The sequence below is a fragment of the Cyclospora cayetanensis genome, unplaced genomic scaffold (assembly GCF_002999335.1).
Source record: "Cyclospora cayetanensis isolate NF1_C8 unplaced genomic scaffold, CcayRef3 CcayRef3_contig_102, whole genome shotgun sequence".
Taxonomy (NCBI): Eukaryota; Apicomplexa; class Conoidasida; order Eucoccidiorida; family Eimeriidae; genus Cyclospora; species Cyclospora cayetanensis.
Window position 1 is genome coordinate 1 of NW_020312040.1, and position 21,611 is coordinate 21,611.

At 54.4% G+C, this 21,611-nt stretch overlaps 4 protein-coding genes across 4 annotated transcripts; 2 read left to right on the forward strand and 2 right to left on the reverse strand.

The window, feature by feature from the left end:
* Positions 1-645: 645 nt before the first annotated feature.
* LOC113147468 (uncharacterized membrane protein C6F6.13c-like) lies at positions 646-1,940 on the forward strand. Its single transcript, XM_026338159.1, has 3 exons — positions 646-777; positions 1,078-1,248; positions 1,809-1,940. Exons 1-3 carry the CDS (start codon positions 646-648, stop codon positions 1,938-1,940), a joined length of 435 nt encoding a protein of 144 aa, XP_026193944.1.
* Positions 1,941-2,270: 330 nt separating this feature from the next.
* On the reverse strand, positions 2,271-5,741 carry LOC34618267 (the record flags this gene model as incomplete). The annotated part of the gene is made up of 4 exons (XM_026338180.1): positions 2,271-2,609; positions 2,839-2,977; positions 3,256-3,854; positions 4,050-5,741. Coding segments are annotated over 4 exons (2,769 nt in total), but the record flags the coding sequence as incomplete, so codon positions are not given.
* A 1,053-nt stretch (positions 5,742-6,794) lies between these two features.
* On the forward strand, positions 6,795-13,249 carry LOC34618266 (proline--tRNA ligase, cytoplasmic). Its single transcript, XM_026338169.1, has 14 exons — positions 6,795-6,884; positions 7,130-7,261; positions 7,457-7,596; positions 7,759-7,919; positions 8,288-8,457; positions 8,887-9,048; positions 9,468-9,670; positions 9,976-10,104; positions 10,304-10,491; positions 10,933-11,090; positions 11,395-11,484; positions 12,152-12,453; positions 12,721-12,784; positions 13,106-13,249. The coding sequence occupies exons 1-14, from the start codon at positions 6,795-6,797 to the stop codon at positions 13,247-13,249; spliced, it is 2,133 nt and encodes a 710-aa protein (XP_026193954.1).
* A 2,021-nt stretch (positions 13,250-15,270) lies between these two features.
* LOC34618265 (mucin-19) lies at positions 15,271-19,923 on the reverse strand. Its single transcript, XM_026338191.1, has 5 exons — positions 19,823-19,923; positions 17,364-17,481; positions 16,381-16,953; positions 16,107-16,323; positions 15,271-15,503 (listed from the first exon to the last, which is right to left on the reverse strand). The coding sequence occupies exons 1-5, from the start codon at positions 19,921-19,923 to the stop codon at positions 15,271-15,273; spliced, it is 1,242 nt and encodes a 413-aa protein (XP_026193976.1).
* Between the last annotated feature and the right edge of the window lie 1,688 nt (positions 19,924-21,611).

Genomic DNA, 21,611 nt, shown 5'->3' on the forward strand with positions numbered 1-21,611 from the left:
GGTTGCTAACTTGTTTGCGTGGTGTGTGCTTCTTTGTTCTTTTCGTCGGTACTCGTGTTGTCAGTGCTTCTGTTGTGCTGGTGTATGCATTGTCTATGCTCTTGTTGCTGCTGTAGTTGCGTTTTCAGTGCTGCTGCTGTAGTTGCGTTTTCAGTGCTGCTGCTGTAGTTGCTGCTGTAGTTGCGTTTTCAGTGCTACTGCTGTAGTTGCGTTTTCAGTGCTGCTGCTGTAGTTGCGTTTTCAGTGCTGCTGCTGTAGTTGCTGCTGTAGTTGCGTTTTCAGTGCTGCTGCTGTAGTTGCGTTTTCAGTGCTGCTGCTGTAGTTGCTGCTATAGTTGCGTTTTCAGTGCTGCTGCTGTAGTTGCGTTTTCAGTGCTGCTGCTGTAGTTGCTGTTGTAGTTGCGTTTTCAGTGCTGCTGCTGTAGTTGCGTTTTCAGTGCTGCTGCTGTAGTTGCTGCTGTAGTTGCATTTTCAGTGCTGCTGCTGTAGTTGCGTTTTCAGTGCTGCTGCTGATATTGGTAGCGTTTTCGGGAGTAGTGTGGAAGGGATTAGGGCCGTCTTGGAGCCTCTAATAGAGCACACCATTCGGCTGCTGCCCTTCCTTGGCGCAGTGTCATCCTATCCTCCGCTCTACTTTAAGGTCGTCATGTGGACTGCTGCTGCTGCTGCTGCTGCTGCCTCTGTTGCGCAGGCTGTAGGGCAAAGGCCAGTGACGCTTGCTGGCTACAGCATTGGCGCGCGCGTCATATTTTACTGTCTCCAAGCTTTATGGAGAAAGGTTTGTCGTGATGCTGTCACTGGCCTTCTGGCGTGTGTGCAGATGAGGGGAGCTGCGGATGCTTCCGCAAGCAGGGGGCAGGGGGGCTGACTCTGGAAAGATGCATACTGCAAAAACACGGAGACACTGACTCACTAAATTGACGCGCTGCTCGGTGCAGGGTTGCTGCTGGGGGTAGTAGTGGTAGTGGTAGTGGTGGTTGTGATGGTGGTAAAACTTCTCGTTGTTGTTTTGTATTCTTTAGTGCACGACGCCTGCTTATCGTTGGTCTGCTTTGCGGTGTGCCTGCTTTTGATGCAGCGGAAATTTCACTGCATACACGACGTGGTGCTCATGGGCTTGCCTGCCTCGATGAATGCGACGCAGTGGAAGCAAGCGCGACAAGTTACCTCAGGACGCCTCATCAATGTCTACTGCAGAACAGATTGGCTGCTTGCCTTCCTGTACAGGTGGATGGAATTCAGACTCCAGGTATATAACGGCGTCCACACATGCTGCCTCTGCTGAAGATATCCAGCGAGCGCGCTGCTTGTTGCGCGGGCTAAGGCTAATGCTGCTAAAGCTCATGCTGCTAATGCGGCTACTGGTAATGCTGCTACTGCTAATTCTGCTATTGCTATTGCTGCTATTGCTAATGCTGCTATTGCTAATGCTGCTATTGCTCATGCTTATTCTGCTAATGCTGCTACTGCTAATGCTGCTACTGCAGCTAATGCTAATTCTGCTAATGCTACTAATGCTAATGCGGTTATTGCTATTGCTGCTACTGCTAATTCTGCTGCTAATGCTAATGCGGTTATTGCTATTGCTGCTAATGCTAATTCTGCTACTGCAGCTAATGCGCTATTGCTAATGCTGCTATTGCTAATGCTGCTGTTCGCACGCTTTATCTGATACGGCGAATTTGGAACGCGTTCGACTGGTAGTCTTTTGCACGCGCGCTACACATTCCCTACGGATGGTGTGCCCCCTTCTTCTTGCCATTGTGTCGCCACAAAACACAAGACGCCTGTTGTGTGGACTCTTTACAGGTGGCAGGACTTGCTCCAGTTACATCGATCCCTGGTGTGGAGAACGTCGACGTAACAGGCATCGTAAAAAGCCACGCCAACTACCCCGAAAAGGTCCCTCAGATTATGTCTTTCATCTCTATAGAGTTGTAACTGAAAATCAGCAAAAGCGCTTCTTTTACGAGGCAGAAAGAAAGCTGGCTCACTACAGTGCTTTAATTGAGGAGATCGGGGAGGGGATAAACAGATACCCAGAGAAGAGCACCTAGCCAGCTGCTGGTCATACTACTGCGCTCGCTATGGAAAGCTAGCGGCTGGCCGCATGAACTAGGGGCAAACTCGCCCTTCTTCACACGCTACATATCTGCGACTGTCGAGACAGTTTCGTCGACAACATGTACTCTCAGGAAGTCTAAAAAATGCGTTGGAACGAATACCATCTGCCTGCATAGCAGCAGCAATTAGCTCGATGTGGCAGGCCCCTTATAAGGCACAAGAACCCCTCACCGAACGCCAACGCGCTAACAACGCTTCGAAAGCAGCTACTAACACACGTTTTTCGCCTCCCTTTGCACTGCCTCCCTCCCTCAACACATCCTGCATTGCCTTGACACTTACTTGTCTGCTGCCGCTTAACCCTAGAGGCACTCCCTTCCAGCGACAAACAGGCAACAGCAGAGGAAAGATCACTTTGTGCTCGTGTGTTTCCTGCCGCGCAAGAAGCTGCTGCGCTTCTTTATCGGTGGGGACAAAAGAGGACAAGCGGCCTAAAGCTGCTTCCTGCAAGGAGCAGCTTTGGCTGCGAGGCGTTGCTTTAGGGGGCTGCCGTACTTTCGGCAGTAATACAAGAGAATGGAATTCTGCGCAGCACATCGCAGGCAGAAACCAGTCGCCCGCCTCCTCAAGTAAGGATCGGTAGTGAGCTGCAACTCGTTGCAATTGCGGCTACGCGTGCACGGAGCCGGCTCTTGGACTGCAAATGCTGCGCATCCAGCGAGTCGCAAGTTGAAAGAGCAGCAAAAACAGCACGCGAACGAGCAGAAACACTTACCCGGATGCCAAGGACTGAGACGGCCTGGCTCAAGAACTGTTTCTCTGGCTGCGAGATTTCCGCGAAGCGGCGTACGATCTCCGCGATTAGATCCTGCAAAATAAAGATGGCTACGGAGACGCAGCAGTTGAGCTCACACCTAACGCCGCTTGCGTCCATATTACGCCATGCACACGCACATATACATATATATATATATTGGTCTATATACATATATATATATAGAGCAATAGTCACAGACTCGCAAGTTTCGATACTTCGTACGAGCAGGAAGAAGAAGAAAAGGCGCACCAAAAGGGGCTAAGACAGGCATCTCAAGAAGGCCAACAAGGCAACACACGCTTTGAGCTACTGCTCCTCTGGAAAGCGGCAATGTCTGTCTAGAGCAAGCCGCATGCATCTTCTCCTCCCTATTGCCTGTGCATCTGCTGCTCGCTCACTTGTTGCGCCGTCTTATGGGCAAGAAGGCGACTTCGAGAGCTCCCCTCCGGCGCCTTTTCTGCCGCTGCCAGCCAGAGCAGCAACAAGGCTCTGCATGCATCCGACGCCGAAGGCAACAAAGAAGACCCCCTCGCTGTAATGACAGACACCACAGTCTCCACGAGCTGCCTCGCGGCAGCTTGCAGCTCCCGCTGCTCTGCTGCCTGCGGGGCAGTGAAAAGAGCAGAGGCCTTTTCCAGGCACTGCTGCTGCTGCAGTCGCTGCATTTCCGCATGCAGTTGCGACTGCTGGTGAACTCCCTCGCCAAGGCGCCGCTTAAGCGCAGGCTGCATCAGGATCTGAGCGGCTGCTGCTGTCGCATCACCAACACAACGCATCAGCTGCAGCGTCTCAGCAGCAGGCACTTGGGCACGCCTCAGCGCGACGTACTGCAAGCGGCCTGCTGCTGCCATTGAAGGTGCAGACACATGCGCAGTTCCGACGCTTTCCCCGCTTTCCAGATGCTCATGCTGCTGCTGCAGCAGTTTTGCGGCTTGAAGCAACATGTGATGCAGAGCAGTGGCGCCGGGGAAATTCTGCAGGCTGGAGGGGAGGCTTAAGCCCTTGAGTTTTGTTTCAACTGCTTCAACAGAGGTGTCTGCCGCGGGCAGAGCAGCACTCGTAGCAGTAGCAGCAGCAATAGTAGCACTAGCAGCAGTAGCAGCAGCAATAGTAGCACTAGCAGCAGTAGCAGTGGTCGCTTCTGCATGCTGCTGCTGAGGAGGATGAGCCGTTCGAGGCGTAGTGGAAGGGCTTCCGTGGGTATCGGGGATGTTGAGGCACGCCATGAGGCGTGCTGTCTCTTTGCAGCAGAATGCTACGACTGCCGCGTCTGTTGCTGTGTCTTTTGTTGTGTGTGTTGCTGTGTCTCTTGCCGCTCCTCTCCGGGGAACAAAGATATCTGCTGCTCGGAGGAGCTCAACACACGCCTTGAAAAGCTCTGTATCCTGCTGCTGAGGCTGTGTCTGCAAAACGTCCCCGGCAAGCGCGGCAAGGCTGCCCAAGGCGGCTTGTTGCTGTGCAGCGTCTTTCTGCTGCTGGTCTGTGCAGCGCAACAGAAAAGCAGAAGCTTTCCGAAAGAATGCTGCCTCCAGAGGCAGCAGAGGAGCCGCCTGCTGCTGATGCCGTTCTTGTGCCTGCTGCTGATGCCGTTCTTGTGCCTGCCGCTGCAGCAGCGGCTGCGCTTGCTTCAGCAAGTGCTGTACTGCTGAGCAGAAAACGGCGAACTCGTGTGGGGAGAAGCTAGTCATTGCATCGGGCTTGGAGGCAAACAGCTGCACCTGTTGTCGTTGTTGCGATGACGCTACTTGCTGGAGTTGCTGCCGCTGTGCGACGAGCTCACTCTCGGGGAGCAGCCAAGTGTCGACGCTGCGCCTCAGGAGGAGCTGCAACAGATCCACGCTGCACGCGTTGCAGACAGCGTAGACAGCAGCAACGTCTGCAGCAGCGGCGGCAGAGAGACAGTGAGCATCGTCGATAAACTCCCTCGTGAGCGGCAGCAACAAGGAAGCGGCGACTGGTCTCTGAGAAGGCAGCCGCTGCTGTTTGTGCTGCAGCTGCTGCGGGGAGGGGGGGGGGAGGCTGCTGTCTGGAAGGTGGGGGAAGGAGGCAAAGTGCCGCAAGAAATAGGGGGAGGCTGCTGCTTCGGTGCAGAGATAGCGGCAGCAGATGAGACGCAGCACTGTTGCCAGGGAGGTCAGAGGCATGACATCTCTGGATGCATAGAGACGATCGCAGAGTTCTTTCCAGAAGGACTGGTCGTCTCTGTCTGCCGCTGCTGACGACGACGGGGATGGTGACGAGGGCGAGGGAGCCTCTGCAGCTGCTTTCCAGCGAGTCAGCGCAGCAACTGCAACTCGCTCGAGAGAGGAGACGGCTGCAAAGGTGGGAGACACCGCATCTGCTGCATCGGCGTCTTCGCCAAGAGCCACTACGTTCCTCCCCGCGAAACCAAGACCATAAAGTGGCGCCTCCCCGTGCAGCTGCAGCAGCTGGCTGTCTTGCAGCTGCTGCAGCTGCTGCTGCTGCAGCTGCTGCTGACCCACAGCAGCCGCTGCAGCAGCAGCAGACTGCGGCAGAGGGGGCGACGCAGCAGCGACTCCAGTCGATGGTGGAAAAGCGGGAGGGGGGGGGACGGGTAGAAGCTGAGGGTGGTAGTTGCTGCGTTTGGCCGTCCTTCGCCGCTGTATCAAGTGCTTGAGATTGATGGCTAGGGGAGAAGGCATGTAGGTGTCTGTGCTGCTGCTGCTGCTGGAAAGCGACTGCAACAGAGGCTGCAACTGGCGGAGGCGGGGCACTATAAACAAGGGCGGTAAGTCGGCTCCTGCATGCACCACGCTGCGTCTTCTAGTGGTACTATTCAGATAAATCACGCGAGCATCTGTGCTGAAGGTTCTGCCGCTGGTGCTGCCGCTGGTGCTGCTGCTGGTGCCACTTGGATGGCAGCAACATGCGCGGAGGACGGGGTGGTGTTGCGGCTGCAGTGTTGCCCACCCCCGCGTTGCTGCAACTGGCGCTTGTAATACCATTCTGTACGGGAAGGGGGAGGGGGAGTTCAAGAAGAGGAGACTGGGATGCTTGCTGGAGAGAAAGGCTCCTCGAGCAGCAGCCGCACAATACCCAGCAGCTCTGATGTTCATACGCGAAAGGCTCGAGCGAGAAAAGTCTGCATTGGGGGTCTTCGAAGGCAGAAAAGTGCCGCTTTCTGGCACGTGTGTGTGCAAGGCAGTGCATCGGCTTCGAAGGGAGGTTTCAGAGGAAGCTGGCTGGAGGCCAGTGTACGAGGATTCGAAGAAAGCAGCTTTTTATCCGGCGAAACAAGGAATGTAGCGGCAGACTTCCCCTAGGAGGTGGCTCCCCCCCGCTGCTGAAGGATCATGAGGGTAGACTGGAAGGGCTAAAGAATGCCCCCTGTCGGCAGTCTCTTGACCCCTCCTACACCCCCCTCCTTCTCAGGCAAGTCATTAATAATGGAAAATAACCGTTTTAGCGGCAGATGCGGAGTCTACAAGCAGTGTTCGGAGCCCTCTTTGCAGGGCAGCAGAAATATGTGGCGCTGCTGCTGCGGATCATCTCACCTGCGCCGATTTCTGGCTGCTGCTGCTTCCGCTCGCCCTCATGCGTTTACGTCGCATGCGTCTTGATGCATTTCTCACAAGATGCAGCAGTATGTCTGCAGGATTGTTACGAATCCGCGTCTCCTAAGAAGGGGGGAGTCCGTCTTCTCCCTGACCGCCTGTGCTTTATCAGCCGTTCTCTGGCGTAAGCTCCTCCTCCCCAACCCCGCAGCACTGCCGTTTCTTGCAGATTTTCCACGTAAGAACGTTTCCCCTGAGGTATCTGCGGTCAACGCAGCCCGTTTTAGTGGATCCTTCCGTTGGAGCGTGCCTCGCGCGACGCCGAGTGGCTTCAAAGGGGACTGTCTGCAGATAGCAGGCTCGAGTCGCAGTGTCTCTTGCATCAACGGGAACGAGGCAATGGCGGACAAAGAAAGGCCTACAGAGCTCCAACTCCAGCAGGAGAAGGCTCTTAAGGAATCTCTAAAAAGCGCAGGCATCGCTTTCAAGGTAAGAAACAGTGTTGCTGCTCAGCATCTTCCACCCCGGCTGCTCCTGTTTCTCCCCCTCAACTCCCCCCTTCTGGTGCATCGTGTGCTCTTTCCCGCATGTCTGCAGCAGCGACAGGGCCTCCCTCCAGCTGAAACAGATGCTGCTGCTGCTGCGCGTGTGTCTAAAATGTGCTTCTCCCTTCCCGCCGTTGTAAGGTTGCCTTGCAGCAAAGCAGACTCCCCTCTGTGTTGCAACTCCCGCAGGAGCACAAGCACGCAAAGGCCACTACTGTCGAGGAGCTAGCCGCGGCTGTAGGATCTCTGGGCATTCAAATATGCAAAAATCTCTTCCTCAAGGACAAAAAGGGCAGTCTCTTCCTCCTTACCGCCTTGCACGTAAGCCTTACGCCAGATGCTCGCAGCGCGAGGCAGAGGATCGCGGGGAAGGAGGTTTCTGTGCGGAAAAGCCATCCCCTATTTCCAACCAGCGATTCTCTCTAAAAATCTTCAGGACCAAAGGCGACAGCGCTAATGTCACTCCCAAGGCTTACTGCAGCAATTACCTCGTCTGTGCGGTTGCTGAACACACAGGATTCGCCTACTCCGCTGAAAGGCTTAATGGCAAAACTTGGTGCTCAAAAATTGCGCCTCGCGGACGAAAAGATCCTTGAGGACACTTTACACGTCTTACCCGGCTGCGTCACCCCGTTCGCTATTCAAAATGATGAAAAGTGAGATGGAATGCAATGCCTCGCCAGTGCGGAGGATGCTGCTCTCCAGGCACCATGCCGAGCACTCCCTCCCTTGTTGCCTTTGGATGCTTCATACGTATCGCTGAAGCAAGGCACTTACTTCAACCCGTAGCCTGTGGCTGTTGTTGGCTGCTCCATCAGGAAGGAAGTGACGCTGCTGCTTGATGCAAAGCTAAAGGACAGTACGGCTCCTGTCTTGGTGCATCCCCTCCACAACTTTGAAAGCCTTGAAATCGCACCAAGAGACATCATCTCGTTTCTCACTTCAAGAGGGATTACCATAACCTTCATTGACTGCCAGGGTATGTTGTATATACATAGATACATATATGTGTATATATATATATACATATATATATGTACATACAGACCTAGATGTTTATACACGGCTTCCTTCAGCGTCTGCCTGTGCGAGAGGGGGTAGTAGGTAGAAGAGGCGGCAGTCTGCAGTGGCAGGTGCAGATTGCCGCCTCTGCCCCGACTTAAAGGCATGTCGTGATCAGCTCTTTACGGCAGCTGTGGTGCTTTGATCCTGCATCATCTTCAGCAACACCCTAAGACTGCTCGTTGCAATGTGTGCATGTATGTATGCATGGATGTAGGTGCGTCTTTGTATGTATTTTTTGTATATAATTGTATGCATGTTTTTGTGCGTGTTCGTATTTTTCAGAGCTTCAAGCCTTAGCGGATGCTCCTGCAAACGGTCCAGACGGCGCAGTTTCAAAAGCTAAGAAGTCTGGCGCTGCAGCAAAAGGCGGCAAAGAGGATTCACAGCAGCCTGAAGCCACTTTGGGAGTTACCGCACATAAGGCAACCAACTTTGCAGAGTGGTATACGCAGGTAATATGCTGCGCACGTGTCTATATGTCTCTAAAAGCTCAATGTTGGGAGGGGAGGTGGACACAGGGGAAGAAGGGGGAGAAAGGTGAGGTGGCGTCTTTTTCGAGGGCGCTTCGATCCTTGCTCTTTTCTGCCTCCCTCTAGTGTGTGTATTGGCGTTTTTTCCGCTTGTTTTGCGGTCTGTCTCCCCCACCGCATGCTCTGCAGTCTAAAAGGCGGCAGTGTACCTGTATATATGTATATACATATGTATGTATATGTATGTACTTATATGCGTATATATCTATTTATATGGGTACATGCGTCTGTATTTTTGCTTGGTGGGAACATGCGGAACTTGAGGGTGCCAGCCGGCTTGCATTATAGTCCAGTCCTTTTGGGTGGTGTATATTATATATAAATATATGTATGTATGTGTAAATGTTTCAGACGATTGTGCGTGGCGAGCTCGTTGAGTATTATGACATTAGCGGATGCTACATCATTAGACCCTGGGCGTATCGGATGTGGGAAGCCGTGCAGAAGTTCTTCGACGATAGCATTAAGCGCTTAGGCGTCGAGAACTGTTACTTTCCCATGTTTGTCTCTAAGGTAAGAGGCACCCTGCCGTATATGTATACAGCTCTTTCTGTCCTCTCCCTCTGTGCTCGGACGCAGTCGCTCCGGGATTTTTTCTTCGGAGCTTCCTTTTTCTCTGAGATCCCCCAGTTGTTCTCTTTCTGCTGCCTTCCTTGTTTTCCCGACTGCTTGCTGCTACCCAGTCATCGTGCTTCTAGGATCCCTTCGCTGCTGCAGTCAATTGATCCTCCTCGCTCCCGCCCTCCCGTTTGGATGTTAAATCCTCCCCCTTAGCGGAGGCGTCAGCCTACCTCGTAGGCTAAACAACAGCAGCAGCAATACACGTGCAATACATGTACATGTATTGCACATGTATTTGTGTATTCTTGCCGCATGCAGTGCGTACGGCAGTCCACATGGTCGGTGCACGTCCCTGCGTGATTTTTTGCCAGGCCAAACTGGAGAAGGAGAAGGATCACGTCGCAGGATTCAGTCCAGAAGTTGCGTGGGTAACACATTACGGAGACTCTGAACTTCCAGAAAAAGTTGCCATCCGGCCTACTAGCGAAACCATCATGTATCCTGCGTATGCCAAGTGGATCCGATCGCACAGAGATCTTCCTCTGAAGCTGAATCAGTGGAACAACGTCGTCAGGTGAGGCTTCTTCCCAGCGGGAAGAACGTGTCAGCGGTGGCGTTAAGGTCTCTCTCGCAGCCTTAGCTGGCAGTGCACCTGCTACTGGCATTTTTGTAGCGGCAGCATGTTTGAGCAAGACTTCGAGAGCGTGCTCTAGCGCACAGGGATGCAGAGAGAGAGTTTCTTGTTGCTGGGTGTCTCCGCATTCGCGGAAAGCTTCATACGCGGAAAAGGTACAAGGCCTTGTACTGCAGGGCCTGAGCATGTAAAGCGAATGCACTTTTGGCGAAGCGTCGGGGATGCGCTGCGTGCTTTTGCTGCAGGTGGGAGTTCAAGCAGCCCACTCCCTTCCTTCGCACTCGAGAGTTCCTGTGGCAGGAAGGCCATACGGCGCATGCGACCGAGGAGGAGGCGTTCAAACTCGTTCTCGATATCCTGGAGCTCTACAGACAGTAAACCCTTCCAGCCCCTCTTGTGTCTTCCCGCATGCGGTTTTGAACGGCAGTCTTCTTCGCAACGCTACTTAAGTCCATAGTCTTTCAGGGTGCTGGACCCCCCAGTCACCTGCAAATGCTGCTCCACTTGCTGCTGCTGCATGTATTTTCGCCGGTTAACCCGGTGGGTGCTGTGCTTTTGTGGCTGCCTGATCAGGTGGTACGAGGACTATTTGGCTGTACCTGTTATCAAGGGCGAAAAGAGCGAGCACGAAAAGTTTGCGGGAGGAAAGAAGACCACGACGATAGAGGGATTCGTTCCCGAGACAGGACGTGGCATCCAGGCAGCAACGTCGCATTTGCTTGGACAGAACTTCTCGAAGATGTTTGGGATTGAGTTCGAGGGTTAGGCTGATTTCGGCGCATGCGCTGCTAGTTTTGGCTTTTTTGCTGATAGTTGTTCCCTCTAGCGCCTTGCGGCCTCCTGTCCTCTAGAGCGCCCTGTTAGGTCGGTCTGTGTTGTGTCTCTGCCTCTGCTCGCGCGGTGTGATTCTTTACTTGTTTTGTTGGTGCTGCTTCGCTCAACTTCCTGCCTCGCCAGTGCCTGCACCGCCGGCTAGTCCGACAGCGTTGGTCGGGAGTGACAGGCTCCTCCTGCTGCCCCTTCCCGCTTGTGTCTTTTTTCGAGGCGCCCTTCCCTCGGTCGTGTGTCGCTGCTCTGTTTGTGTGGCGGGGGGAGACACGGAAGGTGTGGATTTGATCGCGTGGTCTTCTCTGCTGCCATCCTAGGGGAAAGCCTGAGCGAGTGTCTTGGATCCTGCTGCCAATGTGCCGCTTCTCTTTCAGACGAGAAAGGCGAAAAACAGTTTGCACACCAGACGAGTTGGGGGTGCACGACGCGGTCCCTTGGCGTCATGATTATGACACACGGAGACGACAAGGGATTGGTGCTTCCCCCCCGGATTGCAGCTGTACAGGCCGTCATTATTCCAATCGTCTTCAAAGTTAGTTCACACCCGACCTCCTGCTGTCTCTGCACAGTGCTATGGTTGCGAAAAATCCGCCTCGCCGTTCGTTCGGTTCTGCCCCGCTTGCTTCTCAAGTTCTTCTCTCTATGCATGCATAACCCCCCCCTGCTGCTGCTTCTGTGACATGCAAGCTTCCAACTTCTTTTTTCAGGCCTTGTTCGTGCCTTCCTTGCTCTGCACCCTCTCTCCAACTGTCTGCTGATTTGCTTTGTCGCGCCGAGCCCTCATGTAGGCCTGTGGCTGCGCTGCTCTCGGCTGCCATTTTTGCCTCTCGACGCAGGAGAGTGGAAGCGCTGAGGTTCTCGCCAAGTGCCGCGAAGTCGAACAGTCTCTAAAAGCTGTCGGTGTGCGCGTAAAGGTTGACGATAGGGTATGTCTGCTCATGCAACTTACATCATTCAGTGCTCTCTCGCTCTCTCTCTCTCTCTCTCTCTCTCTCGCTCTCGCTCTCTCTCTCTCTCTGACGCTGTTTGCACATAACTCCATCATTTCTTTTTCATCTGCCACGCCTCATCAGCCCATTTTTAAATAGTTTTTGTTCCTGACTCCTCATGGGTGCTTTACTGGCTAGGGTGTTGTGCTAGGCGGTCAGAAATTGTAAGCTCTCTTCTCTTTTGAAGATCCCCAGGTCGCCTTCTTAGCAGTTCTCTGCCACACTCCACGTGTCTTGCTTGCCCTGTCAAGAGCCCACCTCTCTTGCTCCTCTCATCTTCTCTAGAGCTCTGTCTCGCAGGGTGCTGTGCGGCCAGACACCTCTCTCTCTCTCTCTCTCTCTCTCTCTCTCTCTCTCTCTCTCTCTCGCACGCGCGCGCGCGCCCGCTCTCTGTTGCTTTTGAAGTGCTTGCTCGCTCTCCCTTTGTAGCTTTTTCGAGAGTTTTGTCTGCGATTTACGCCTTCCGGTTTCTCCGCTTGTGCCGCACTTTTTCCTGTCAAGTCATATACTATATACGTGTATCCATATACATGGAAACATATACATGTATGCATATATAGATACATATATATGTATATGTACTTTGTTGGATGGCTTGTATCAGACAAATTATACGCCGGGCTGGAAGTTCAACGACTGGGAACTCAAAGGCGTGCCTTTACGGCTGGAGATAGGCCCCCGAGACGTGGAAAGCCGGCAGACACGGGTTGTGCGGAGAGACACCTCGTCTGCTGAGAATGTTCCTTGGGATGATGTGGAAACGCGTATCCCCGCATTGCTGGATGCCATTCAGCAGGCCCTATTCACAAAGGCGAAGGCGAGATTCGACGCATCTATTGAAAAGATCACAACCTTCGAAGAGGTCATGCCTGCTCTCAACAGAAGGCATCTTATCCTTGCCCCATGGTAGGGTTTCAGCTTCTAGCTCGTTCTCCCTCAAACTAAGAGCATTTTCTCTCAAACTAAGAGCATTCTCCCTCAAACTAAGAGCGTTTCGCCTCGGGGCCGAAGCCTCCGAGTCTGTCGTGGCATAGCAGCCGGCAGGAAAGGCAGCTCCAACACACGAGTGCGAACTGGAGCCGCGATACCTCCGTGCGCAGATTTGCATGCACCGAGGCCAGCAACGAGGCGTTTAGGAACGTTCGTCTTTTGGGAGTGTTGCTGCGCTTGCAGGTGCGAGGACCCCCAGACAGAAACCGAAATCAAGAAAGAGACACAGCGGCTTTCGGAGCTTCAGGTACACCACTCCAACCCACTCCTTCCCTGGGCAGGCGGCTGCACCGGTTGCCTTGCACTGCTTTTCTCGCGATGCTGAGCAGCAGCAGCAGTTGCCTCTACAGACTTTGCAGGTCTACATGTCATGCAGCCTCCCTGCCATGTGCCCCGGGCAGAGCTAGTCGCGTCCATTAGCGGGACTATAATCTATGAGGCGCTATGCAGGATTTTACACTCTTCACGGTGTTCCTCGCTGCTGGCGGTGCATGCATCATGGCCTTCTGTGCGCGTCTCTAATTGCGTCTGGGGGTGAAGAGTGGTGTTCTTGAATGTGACGCCTCAGGCTCGCGAGAATGCCGACGGAATGACTGGCGCTATGAAAACCTTGTGCATTCCTTTCGAGCAACCCCCCATGCCGGAGGGCACGCGCTGTTTCTTTACGGGTCGTCCTGCCAAGCGGTGGTGCCTCTTCGGTAGGAGCTACTGAGTTCCCGTTCGGCTGTTTTCTGCGAGCACATGGAGCGGGCTCCGCTGTAAACGCGTCTGGGTTCATACAGATAAAGGAGTACCGCGTTGGTGCGGCAAGGGGATGCCCCGGGAGCCGCTACTGCGATACATGCAACAGCGCCTGGCTGCTGCACCCCCGTCCCTCCCTCTCCCCAAGTGCGCATCATTCTTGCGAAAAGAACCGGCTGAGCTAAGGGGCCCTACTGCGTAGATACACGGTTGTTTACATATGGAGCAGAAGCGTGTATGCCTGGGGGGCAGGGGGCCTACGGATTCTGCTTGACGCCGCCCCTTCTGGGGCAGCAGCCTTAGGGTGTATAGGCTGCTGTTGGTGCGGAGTTAGCAGCACGAGGCACTCTCTGTGGGGAATAGGCGTAGCTAAAGGGTGTCACGGGAAACGGAAAGCTTGGCACGCGAGCTTGCGCGCCAAGTTCTCGTCGCAAATAGCACTTTAAAAGCAAAATTCATCTTAGCCCCTTAAAAAACAACGCGCGGCATGCGCATCAGGGACACGTGCGCCCTACGGGGCAACAAAAACAGGGAGATCTGTTGCTGCCTTTTTCTCGCTGGAGGAGACTTCGATTTGAGTGGCAATCGCACACACACACGCACCAGATGAGCGCCCTGGCACCCCCGAGGTGTAGAGTGCAGCACGTTGATATGACACTGCAGCAAGCTGGAATGTTTATCTCGGCAGTATCGGTACGAGGTCTGCATCAACTGGCGCCTTTCCCTCCAGCACACCCTAGAAAAGGAGACATCTCCCAGTGGTCAGACAAGAGGAGCGCCTGACACACATGCCAACGCGTGCCTACACACACCACTCCTTGGCCAGAGAAACCGTGAGAACTCCTCGCTGGGAAAGTGCTCTGTTTACGCAGCTCTGCAGGCAGCAGACGGAAGCAGCAAGGACTGTTGCCAACGCGAGCAGAAGCAACGCAATCCGCTGCAGCTGCCTCAGAGATCAAGAGCACCAGGGGGCTCCGCAGGATCAAGAATTTGGCACAGAGGGGATGTCGACATCCCGGAGAACTCCTGCTCGACTGTCGCTGCCTTAACCGCGGAGTTACGGAGCATTTCCAGCACTTCTTGTTCCACTGCAGGAAACACAGCACAAAAACATCGCATCGACCAAAAGCATAAATCCCCTCTCTCGACTCGTCTAACTCGCTCCAAAAACGGCTATCTCTTCCACCCCACCCCCCTGCCCTCCCGGGTGTTAAAGACTGGCAACTTCCGAATTCACTCAACGCCGATATACCTTTGAGCTCAGCCTCAAGCAAGGCTGGGGCTAGCGTGGCGCGCCACGCATGTATCTTCTCGACAGCACAGAGTCTTGATTTGATAAAGCCATGCTTCTTGACCAAGAAGCGGCGGGCTTCCCCCTGCATGTGCGCCACCCAGGCAAACGTCTCCGCTTCAAACCGAACGCCATGCACATACGGCAACTCCATCGCACGACGGCTCAAACGGGCTACACGACTTGCCGACACGTCCTGCACAAAAAAGCAACAGCAGAGAGCACCTACAAACGCCAAGCCGTGAAGAGAGACCTAGGTGGCCAGCCACCAGAGGTGCTCACACCAAGCAGACTATAACGCACGCACTGGGCTGTACCCCCACAAGAAGATAGAGAGACGGAAATATATATATATATATAGAAGGTTAGAAGAAAAGATAAAGCAAAACTAAATTCCCAACGGCGACACACAACCATCAAGATTACTCAACACACCCTTCACGAATGCCTAGAGGTAACTGTTGGCGGGTTGAGAGGAGTCAAGGCGCCGTGAGGGAACACGAGGCCAGCAACCCCACAGCACCCCCTCGGAAACATACAGAAAAACAGAAAAAGACAATGCACACAGCTCCCGCATTTTAACAAGGTCAGCTAGCTAGCTGGCCAGCCAGCCAGCCAGCCAGCCAACCTTTTGCAGTCTGCACGTGCCTGCAAAACAGACCGCCGCTTCTCCCCCCCTCCCCCCCTCCTTCGTACGAGCATTACATGAGACCTACACTGCGGGTTGTATACGACGCGTTTCCCGCACATTTGGCAAGGTTATATGCGCCTCCTGCAGGTCCAGAGGATCCAAAATCCGCTTCCAGGAGTCCACTGGCACAGGCCTCAATGCCTTTCACTTTCGAGGCCTTGTCATGAGGCCCAAGAGACACCGCACTTGACGCCGTTGCCGCTTTTACTGCAGCCGCCCTGCGGTTGCTCAGCAGTCGACGGCCTGCAGCAGCAACAGAGACAGAAACGGGTGCTACGCATGGGGGAACGAGACTCCCCAGACAAAGATCCTTCAAATGACGCACTTTAGACGGGAGGACAAAAACGACTTGCGCACACACTTGCAGCCTCGCCACCACCAATAAACCCCCTATGTATATACACCTGGACACACTCGTACGTGGGCACCCCCCCTAACAGCCATGTGCGGGCAAATAAAGAAACAGGCATCCCAAAAAAATATACATCTATCTATATATTTATTGTTGAAGGCCAAAAATGCAGACTCCAAAAGAAAACGATTTGGGAACATGAACCACATGCGCAAAAGTTAGAAGTCGCATACAGCGCCTTGTACTCTCTCTCTCTCTCTGTCTCTCTGTCTGTCTCTCTCTCTGTCTGTCTGTCTGTCTGTCTGTCTGTCTGTCTGTCTGTCTGTCTGTCTGTCTGTCTGTCTCTCTCTCTCTCTCTCTCTCTCTCTCTCTCTCTCTCTCTCTCTCTCTCTCTCTCTCCTGCCCCCTCTCTCTCTGCGTGCCTATTCCCTTCTGTATCTGTGTGCCTATCGCTTTGTCGATCTCTCTCTGCCTGCTGCTGCTTGTTTCCTTACATTGGGCAGCATACAGTAGGGCAACCCTCTTTGCGCCTTCGTTCCCGAGCTGCTGGATAGAGAAAGCACGACTCTCAGCACCTCCAGCGCAGCACAGGACCAGCCACGCATTGTGTGCAGTGCTGTGGCAAACCCTGACGTTGCCACGGGGAGAGCGCCCCAGGCCTTCTGCCGAAATCACGCTGCCCAACTCTGCTGGAGCCACCTTCTTCTTTGCCTGCTGCTGTGGCATCCAGGAGTGCGAGAGGCCCCCTCCGAGCGAAGGCGCAGCAGCTCCTAGTGAGGAGACCGCTGCAGCAGCAGAAGCAGCGGCAGCAGAAGCAGCAGCAGCGGACGCTGTGGGCGTTCCTGCTGCCGAGCTGGGAGCAGCCGTTGTCGCGGAAGAAGAGGGAGAAACTGGAAACAAAGACGCGGGGGGTGTCGTCAGAGCACTTGCACTTGTCGAGGTGTCCAAAGACAGAAGGCCTCCTCCAAGGGGAGGAGAAGTCTGGGAGCCACTCCCCAGACTTCTTCTCCCCCCCCCGTCTTCGCTCCACGACGGCATCCCCACCATGCGGCTGTTGCCTGGAGGAGTCACTGGCAAGCTATCCTGTCCGTAGAAAGGGGAAGAACCCCCGACATGGCCTCCTTCTCCTGCACTCAAAGGCAGCATGAGCGCATCTGCTCGTGCAGCTGCGACAGCTGCCCTCGGAGAAGCTAGCGAGGCTTGCATTATCGAACCAGGCAGCAGTTCCTGAACACTTGCCGCAGTCCTCGGGCTGCTGCACTCGGCCGCACACGCCGACTCCCCAGAAGAAGCAGCAGCTGCAGAGCTCAAGTAGGCAAAGCTGCCACCCCCGCCACCCCCCTCGGAGCAGCATGACGCAGCAGGGGGGCCCCATGAGAGGCCCCCCTCCATCGGCCAGGAAGCGCAGCAACTCCGATCCGCAGTGGCGTTCTCCCCATGCGGGGGCCCCGCTGGAGGGGCCCCTGCATGCCCCCAACCTGCAAGAACAAAAGCGAATACCGCACTTACAAGCTACCATCACAATCACCACAAAAACGACCATAACCACGACCACAAACACCACCCCCACCATAAACACAAACACAATCACCATAAACACAAACACCACCCCCACCATAAACACAAACACCACCCCCACCATAAACACAAACACCACCCCCACCATAAACACAAACACAATCACCACCACAAACACAAACACAATCACCACCACAAACACAAACACAATCACAATCACCATAAACACAAACACAATCACTAGTATCCCCTCCTTCCAACGCCCCCTGCCCGTATTTCTGCTCTGTCTGCAGCAAGCAAAATCCTCGCGAGGATGCTGAGGCGGACGTATCCAGGCGAAAAGCGGAAGGCCTCCAAGGGGGCAGAGAAAACACACAGCGTCACAGAAAAAACACACACGCCTTTTTTAAGACAAAAACGAGAGAAATTCCAGTAGCGTGCTTGCGCGTCCTCGTGGATCAGAGGACAGGCTCCCCACACAAAACGCCCTCGAAGCAAGGAAACGCGAAAACAAAGCGAGTCGTGAAGGGCACTTTTGGTGTTAATTTAAAAAGTGGATGTGAATGTGCATGCAGCAACAGCAGCAGCGCCTTCAACGATCGCATGCGAAAACTGCGAGCGGCAAGCCACCAAACATTAAAGGCAACAATGCACTTCCAGACACCCCATCTACGCATCAGCACTCACCCTGCTCTGCCAGTGGGCTCCTGCTGAAAGCACCACTCGGTGCACCTGCTGCTGCTGTTGCTGCTACTGATGTAGAATCGGCCAGCACTCTGCAGCAGCCTACTGCATAGCTCGTCTGCGCTGCAGGAGCTAGCTGCTGCTGTTGTAATGGCGGCAGCAGCAGTGGCTGTTGCTGCAGCATCTGCTGCTGCAGCGTCTGCTGCTGCAACATCTGTTGCTGCATCGTCGGTTGCTGCAGCGTCTGTTGCTGCAGCGTCTGTTGCTGCATCGACTGTTGCTGCATCGTCGGTTGCTGCATCGTCGGTTGCTGCATCGTCGGTTGCTGCATCGTCTGTTGCTGTATCGACTGTTGCTGCATCGTCTGCTGCTGCATCGACTGTTGCTGCATTGTCTGTTGCTGCATCGTCTGTTGCTGCATCGACTGTTGCTGCATTGTCTGTTGCTGCATCGTCGGTTGCTGCATCGTCTGTTGCTGCATCGACTGTTGCTGCATCGTCTGTTGCTGCATCGTCGGTTGCTGCATCGTCTGTTGCTGCATCGACTGTTGTTGCATCATCGGTTGCTGCATCGACTGCTGCTGCATCATCGGTTGCTGCATCGTCTGTTGCTGCATCGTCTGTTGCTGCATCATCGGTTGCTGCATCGACTGTTGCTGCTGCTGTATGGTAACCTGCTGCTCGTGCTGCAGCGTTAAAGTCTGTGGCTGTTGTGGCATCGGATTCTGCTGCTGTATGGGATGAAGTGCAATATGCAGCTGGTGCTGCTGCAGATCTATGATGTGTTGCTGTGGAAATTGCTGATGCTGCAGCATTTCTTTCTGCAATGCGCGGAGATCCGTTCGCGCGTTGAGAAGGCAATGAGGACTCATGGAGTTTATTTCATGCGGCGCAGCTGACAAGAAGGGCAGCAAAATCGCGAGGTACCGTCCTAATTCCTGCGGGGAGCCTCCGGCTATATATGCCAGATGGAAAGCTTCCTCCGTGGATGGCGTGATTGCAGCAGCTGCAGCAGTAGCAGCTGCTGCTTCTGCAGCAGTAGCAGCAGCTGCTTCTGCTGATGGAACGTTGCTTGCGGAGCAGACGTGCGCTTCTGGAGGTAGGCGGCATTTTCTCCTTGGCGTGGTGGAGCAGGCGACTGTCTCTGCTGCCTCGTATGAATGTCGCTCCTTGATCGATCTTGCGGATCCACTGAGCAAGCCGTAAGCACTGCACGTGGTGCTGTTGCCGCTGCTGAAAGCAGCATCGTCCTCATCCTCGATACTCCCGCTTGTAGTTGAAGTGCTGCTAGTGCCGAAGGGGCTGCTGCCTTCCTTCTGCCACTTCTTGAACGAAGGCTGCAGCTGCTCCTGCTGCTGCTGCAAAGACGCCGTTGCGAAACAGCTACGCGCAGAACAGCCTGCGGCACGAAACAACTCGGAAACTACAGCCGCAAGGTGCACACGGAGAGCAGAAAGAATGACTTTCGTTGCCTGAGGATCGGGGTATACAGAGGCCTCTTGATGAGTCTGCTGCTGGTATGCCTGCTGATGGACTACATGCTCCAGCATTTGCTGATGATGAGGAGGTGGATGATGATGCTGGTGATGAGGATGTGGATGTTGATGATGCTGATGATGATGCGGCAACATGAGGGCACCCTGAGCAGCGCGCTCTCCCTGAATGTTGTGGCAAGCAGAGGGCTCTACGAAAGTGCTAATTTCCAGCGGCGAGGCATAGTAAGAAGGGCGTTGTGGCAGAGGAGGCGACTTCTGTTGCATGCTCATCGTGTAAGGTGAAGTGACACCACAGTGGAAACCGCATGCGTCGGGTGCAGCGCATCGGCAAGACGGCCCTCTGATGATTCCCCACGCATGCTGCGCAGCCGCTGCGTCGCCTGCTGCTGTTGGTGTTGTTGCTGCAGTCGCAAAATCCCCTTCCATAAATATCCCGTAAGAGGGAGTGTTTAGGGGAGTAATGTTATGGGTGCTGGCGGCTGGAGGTGCAGACCCCCCTCCTTCGACGCCTACCTGCCAGTACCCCATGTAATTGCCTCCTGCATGCCTTCTTCCCGCCGCTTGCACTGCGGCGCTGCCTCTGCCTTCAAGTCCAGAGGAGAGACTCCCGCCATCCTGCATGCCTCCTTCGGGAGGAGTGTCTGAATACGACCAGAAACTGCATGGCTGCTGCCGAGGCTGCGGAGGCAGCGGCGAGGTCAGAGGCGTCATGGGAACCTCCGTGCTCCTGGAGCCGCCCTCACCGTCTTCCCCGAAGGGAGGAGCGGCTTCTGGATACTTTGACAGAGAGCTTCCCGTAGCCAGCAACATGTGAAGCCGTCCGCCTTGCGGCTGCTTCTGCTTCCAGATCGACGCTACTGGGGATAAAAGGGGCAGCGCAAGCCCCTACGCGAGCAGAGCCATGAACTCTGTCGACTCATGGGGCCTTTTTATTGCGTGGCTACAAAGATTTTGGATTCTTCCTCCTCTTCCCGCTCCCCTTTGGGCACCCGTGCCGAGAAGGCCTTCCTCCTGTGTGCGAGTATCCGTGGAATAAAAACGAGCAGCGAACGCTTGCGGCAGGTGCTGACGTGTCATACATATATATAGCCATATATATACAAAATACCTTGTGGACGTTTCTGAAGATGCCGGTGCCAGATCGTAAAACGCAGCTTTTCGTCCAGGAGGGGAAAAATCGAGGGTCAGAATCGTTTTGCCTCGCTCCGGAAATCCATGGGGGGCGAAGGCCTGCAGCACGACGCCTAGGAATATGCCGCTAATACCGTAGTTCGTAGGAAAGCGAACAAGAGAGGGGCTTGTTCAGAACGAGAAAGAGAGAGAGAGGGAGAAACAACACATACATGCGCCGCTCATGGAGCTGACGAGGTACTCTACCGTCGCCGCTCTTGCTTCTCCTTCTCTTGCTGCAAGCGTGAGAATTAGCGGCCGGAAAACCTCGAGAAAGCGGTGAGAATAAAAAGCAAAGGGAGGAAGGGAACTGAAAGCGCCACAGGAGACAGATGAAGGCGCACGCCTCGCAAAAGAAACGAACGCAGATACCTACATCTGTACAACAGTTCAAGCCCCTACCTCCTACTGGCAGCGCAACGGAGCATCCAATAGAGCCGCCGGTCCATGCTGTTGAGGGGTCGCATGAAATGGAAGAAACCCGTGATTTTATGTGGACTGCTGCCATTCATTACATAAAATCGGTGCAACAAACACGGTACTGCTGCTGGTGGCACCCCTGCTGCCTCCTTTGCAACAAACAAACCCTCTACTAAGCCCCCCGATCGAGGACACCAGTGTCACTCTACTGTGGCCTCCTCTTTGAGAAGCGCTTCCTTCACTTTGTCAATGCTTTATCCTCTTGTTATTGGCCTCCTCGGGATTATTTACCCCGCTCGAGCCTGCAATAAGCGCGTGTCATTCCTGAGACGCGCACGCCAGTCATCTGCTACCCCATCCGCAGGCCGCCCCGCCCCCCCGCTCCCCTCTGCCTAAAGGCATCCGCTCACACTCACGGAAAAAATGCGCGAGTCGTTGATCTGCCATGTTTTGCAGCACTTATACGCAGGCTTTGGGCCATGGAGATGCACAGCATACTGAGCGGGGGCCGTTGAGGTTCTGTTTGTGACTAGGTAACCCTTTTGCTTGCCACCAGGATGGCGTAGAACAGTACATATTGGCTCCCATCTTAGGTTGCTACACTTCCTCGTAAGAGGCCACCATGGTTCGAATGAAAACAAAGCGATGCAAAGCCGGTATCTCGCCTAAAGCGGGCATCCTGGAGGGCTTCTAGGCTTCATCAATAGTACTC

What these genes read in the sequence shown, in the direction of transcription:
- LOC113147468 (XM_026338159.1), top strand. Translation starts at nt 646, where the DNA reads ATGTGGACTGCTGCTGCTGCTGCTGCTGCTGCCTCTGTTGCGCAGGCT. An exon ending in TCCAAGCTTTATGGAGAAAG is followed by an intron (nt 778 to 1,077) that starts GTTTGTCGTGAT and finishes CTTTTGATGCAG; the next exon opens with CGGAAATTTCACTGCATACA. An exon ending in GGATGGAATTCAGACTCCAG is followed by an intron (nt 1,249 to 1,808) that starts GTATATAACGGC and finishes GACTCTTTACAG; the next exon opens with GTGGCAGGACTTGCTCCAGT.
- LOC34618266 (XM_026338169.1), top strand. Translation starts at nt 6,795, where the DNA reads ATGGCGGACAAAGAAAGGCCTACAGAGCTCCAACTCCAGCAGGAGAAG. An exon ending in GTTTGGGATTGAGTTCGAGG is followed by an intron (nt 10,492 to 10,932) that starts GTTAGGCTGATT and finishes CTTCTCTTTCAG; the next exon opens with ACGAGAAAGGCGAAAAACAG. An exon ending in AGCGGCTTTCGGAGCTTCAG is followed by an intron (nt 12,785 to 13,105) that starts GTACACCACTCC and finishes GTGACGCCTCAG; the next exon opens with GCTCGCGAGAATGCCGACGG.
- LOC34618265 (XM_026338191.1), bottom strand. Translation starts at nt 19,923, where the DNA reads ATGGCGGGAGTCTCTCCTCTGGACTTGAAGGCAGAGGCAGCGCCGCAG. An exon ending in GAGGGGATACTAGTGATTGT is followed by an intron (nt 16,954 to 17,363) that starts GTTTGTGTTTAT and finishes TGCTGCTCCGAG; the next exon opens with GGGGGTGGCGGGGGTGGCAG. An exon ending in CAGCGGTCTCCTCACTAGGA is followed by an intron (nt 16,324 to 16,380) that starts GCTGCTGCGCCT and finishes CCACAGCAGCAG; the next exon opens with GCAAAGAAGAAGGTGGCTCC.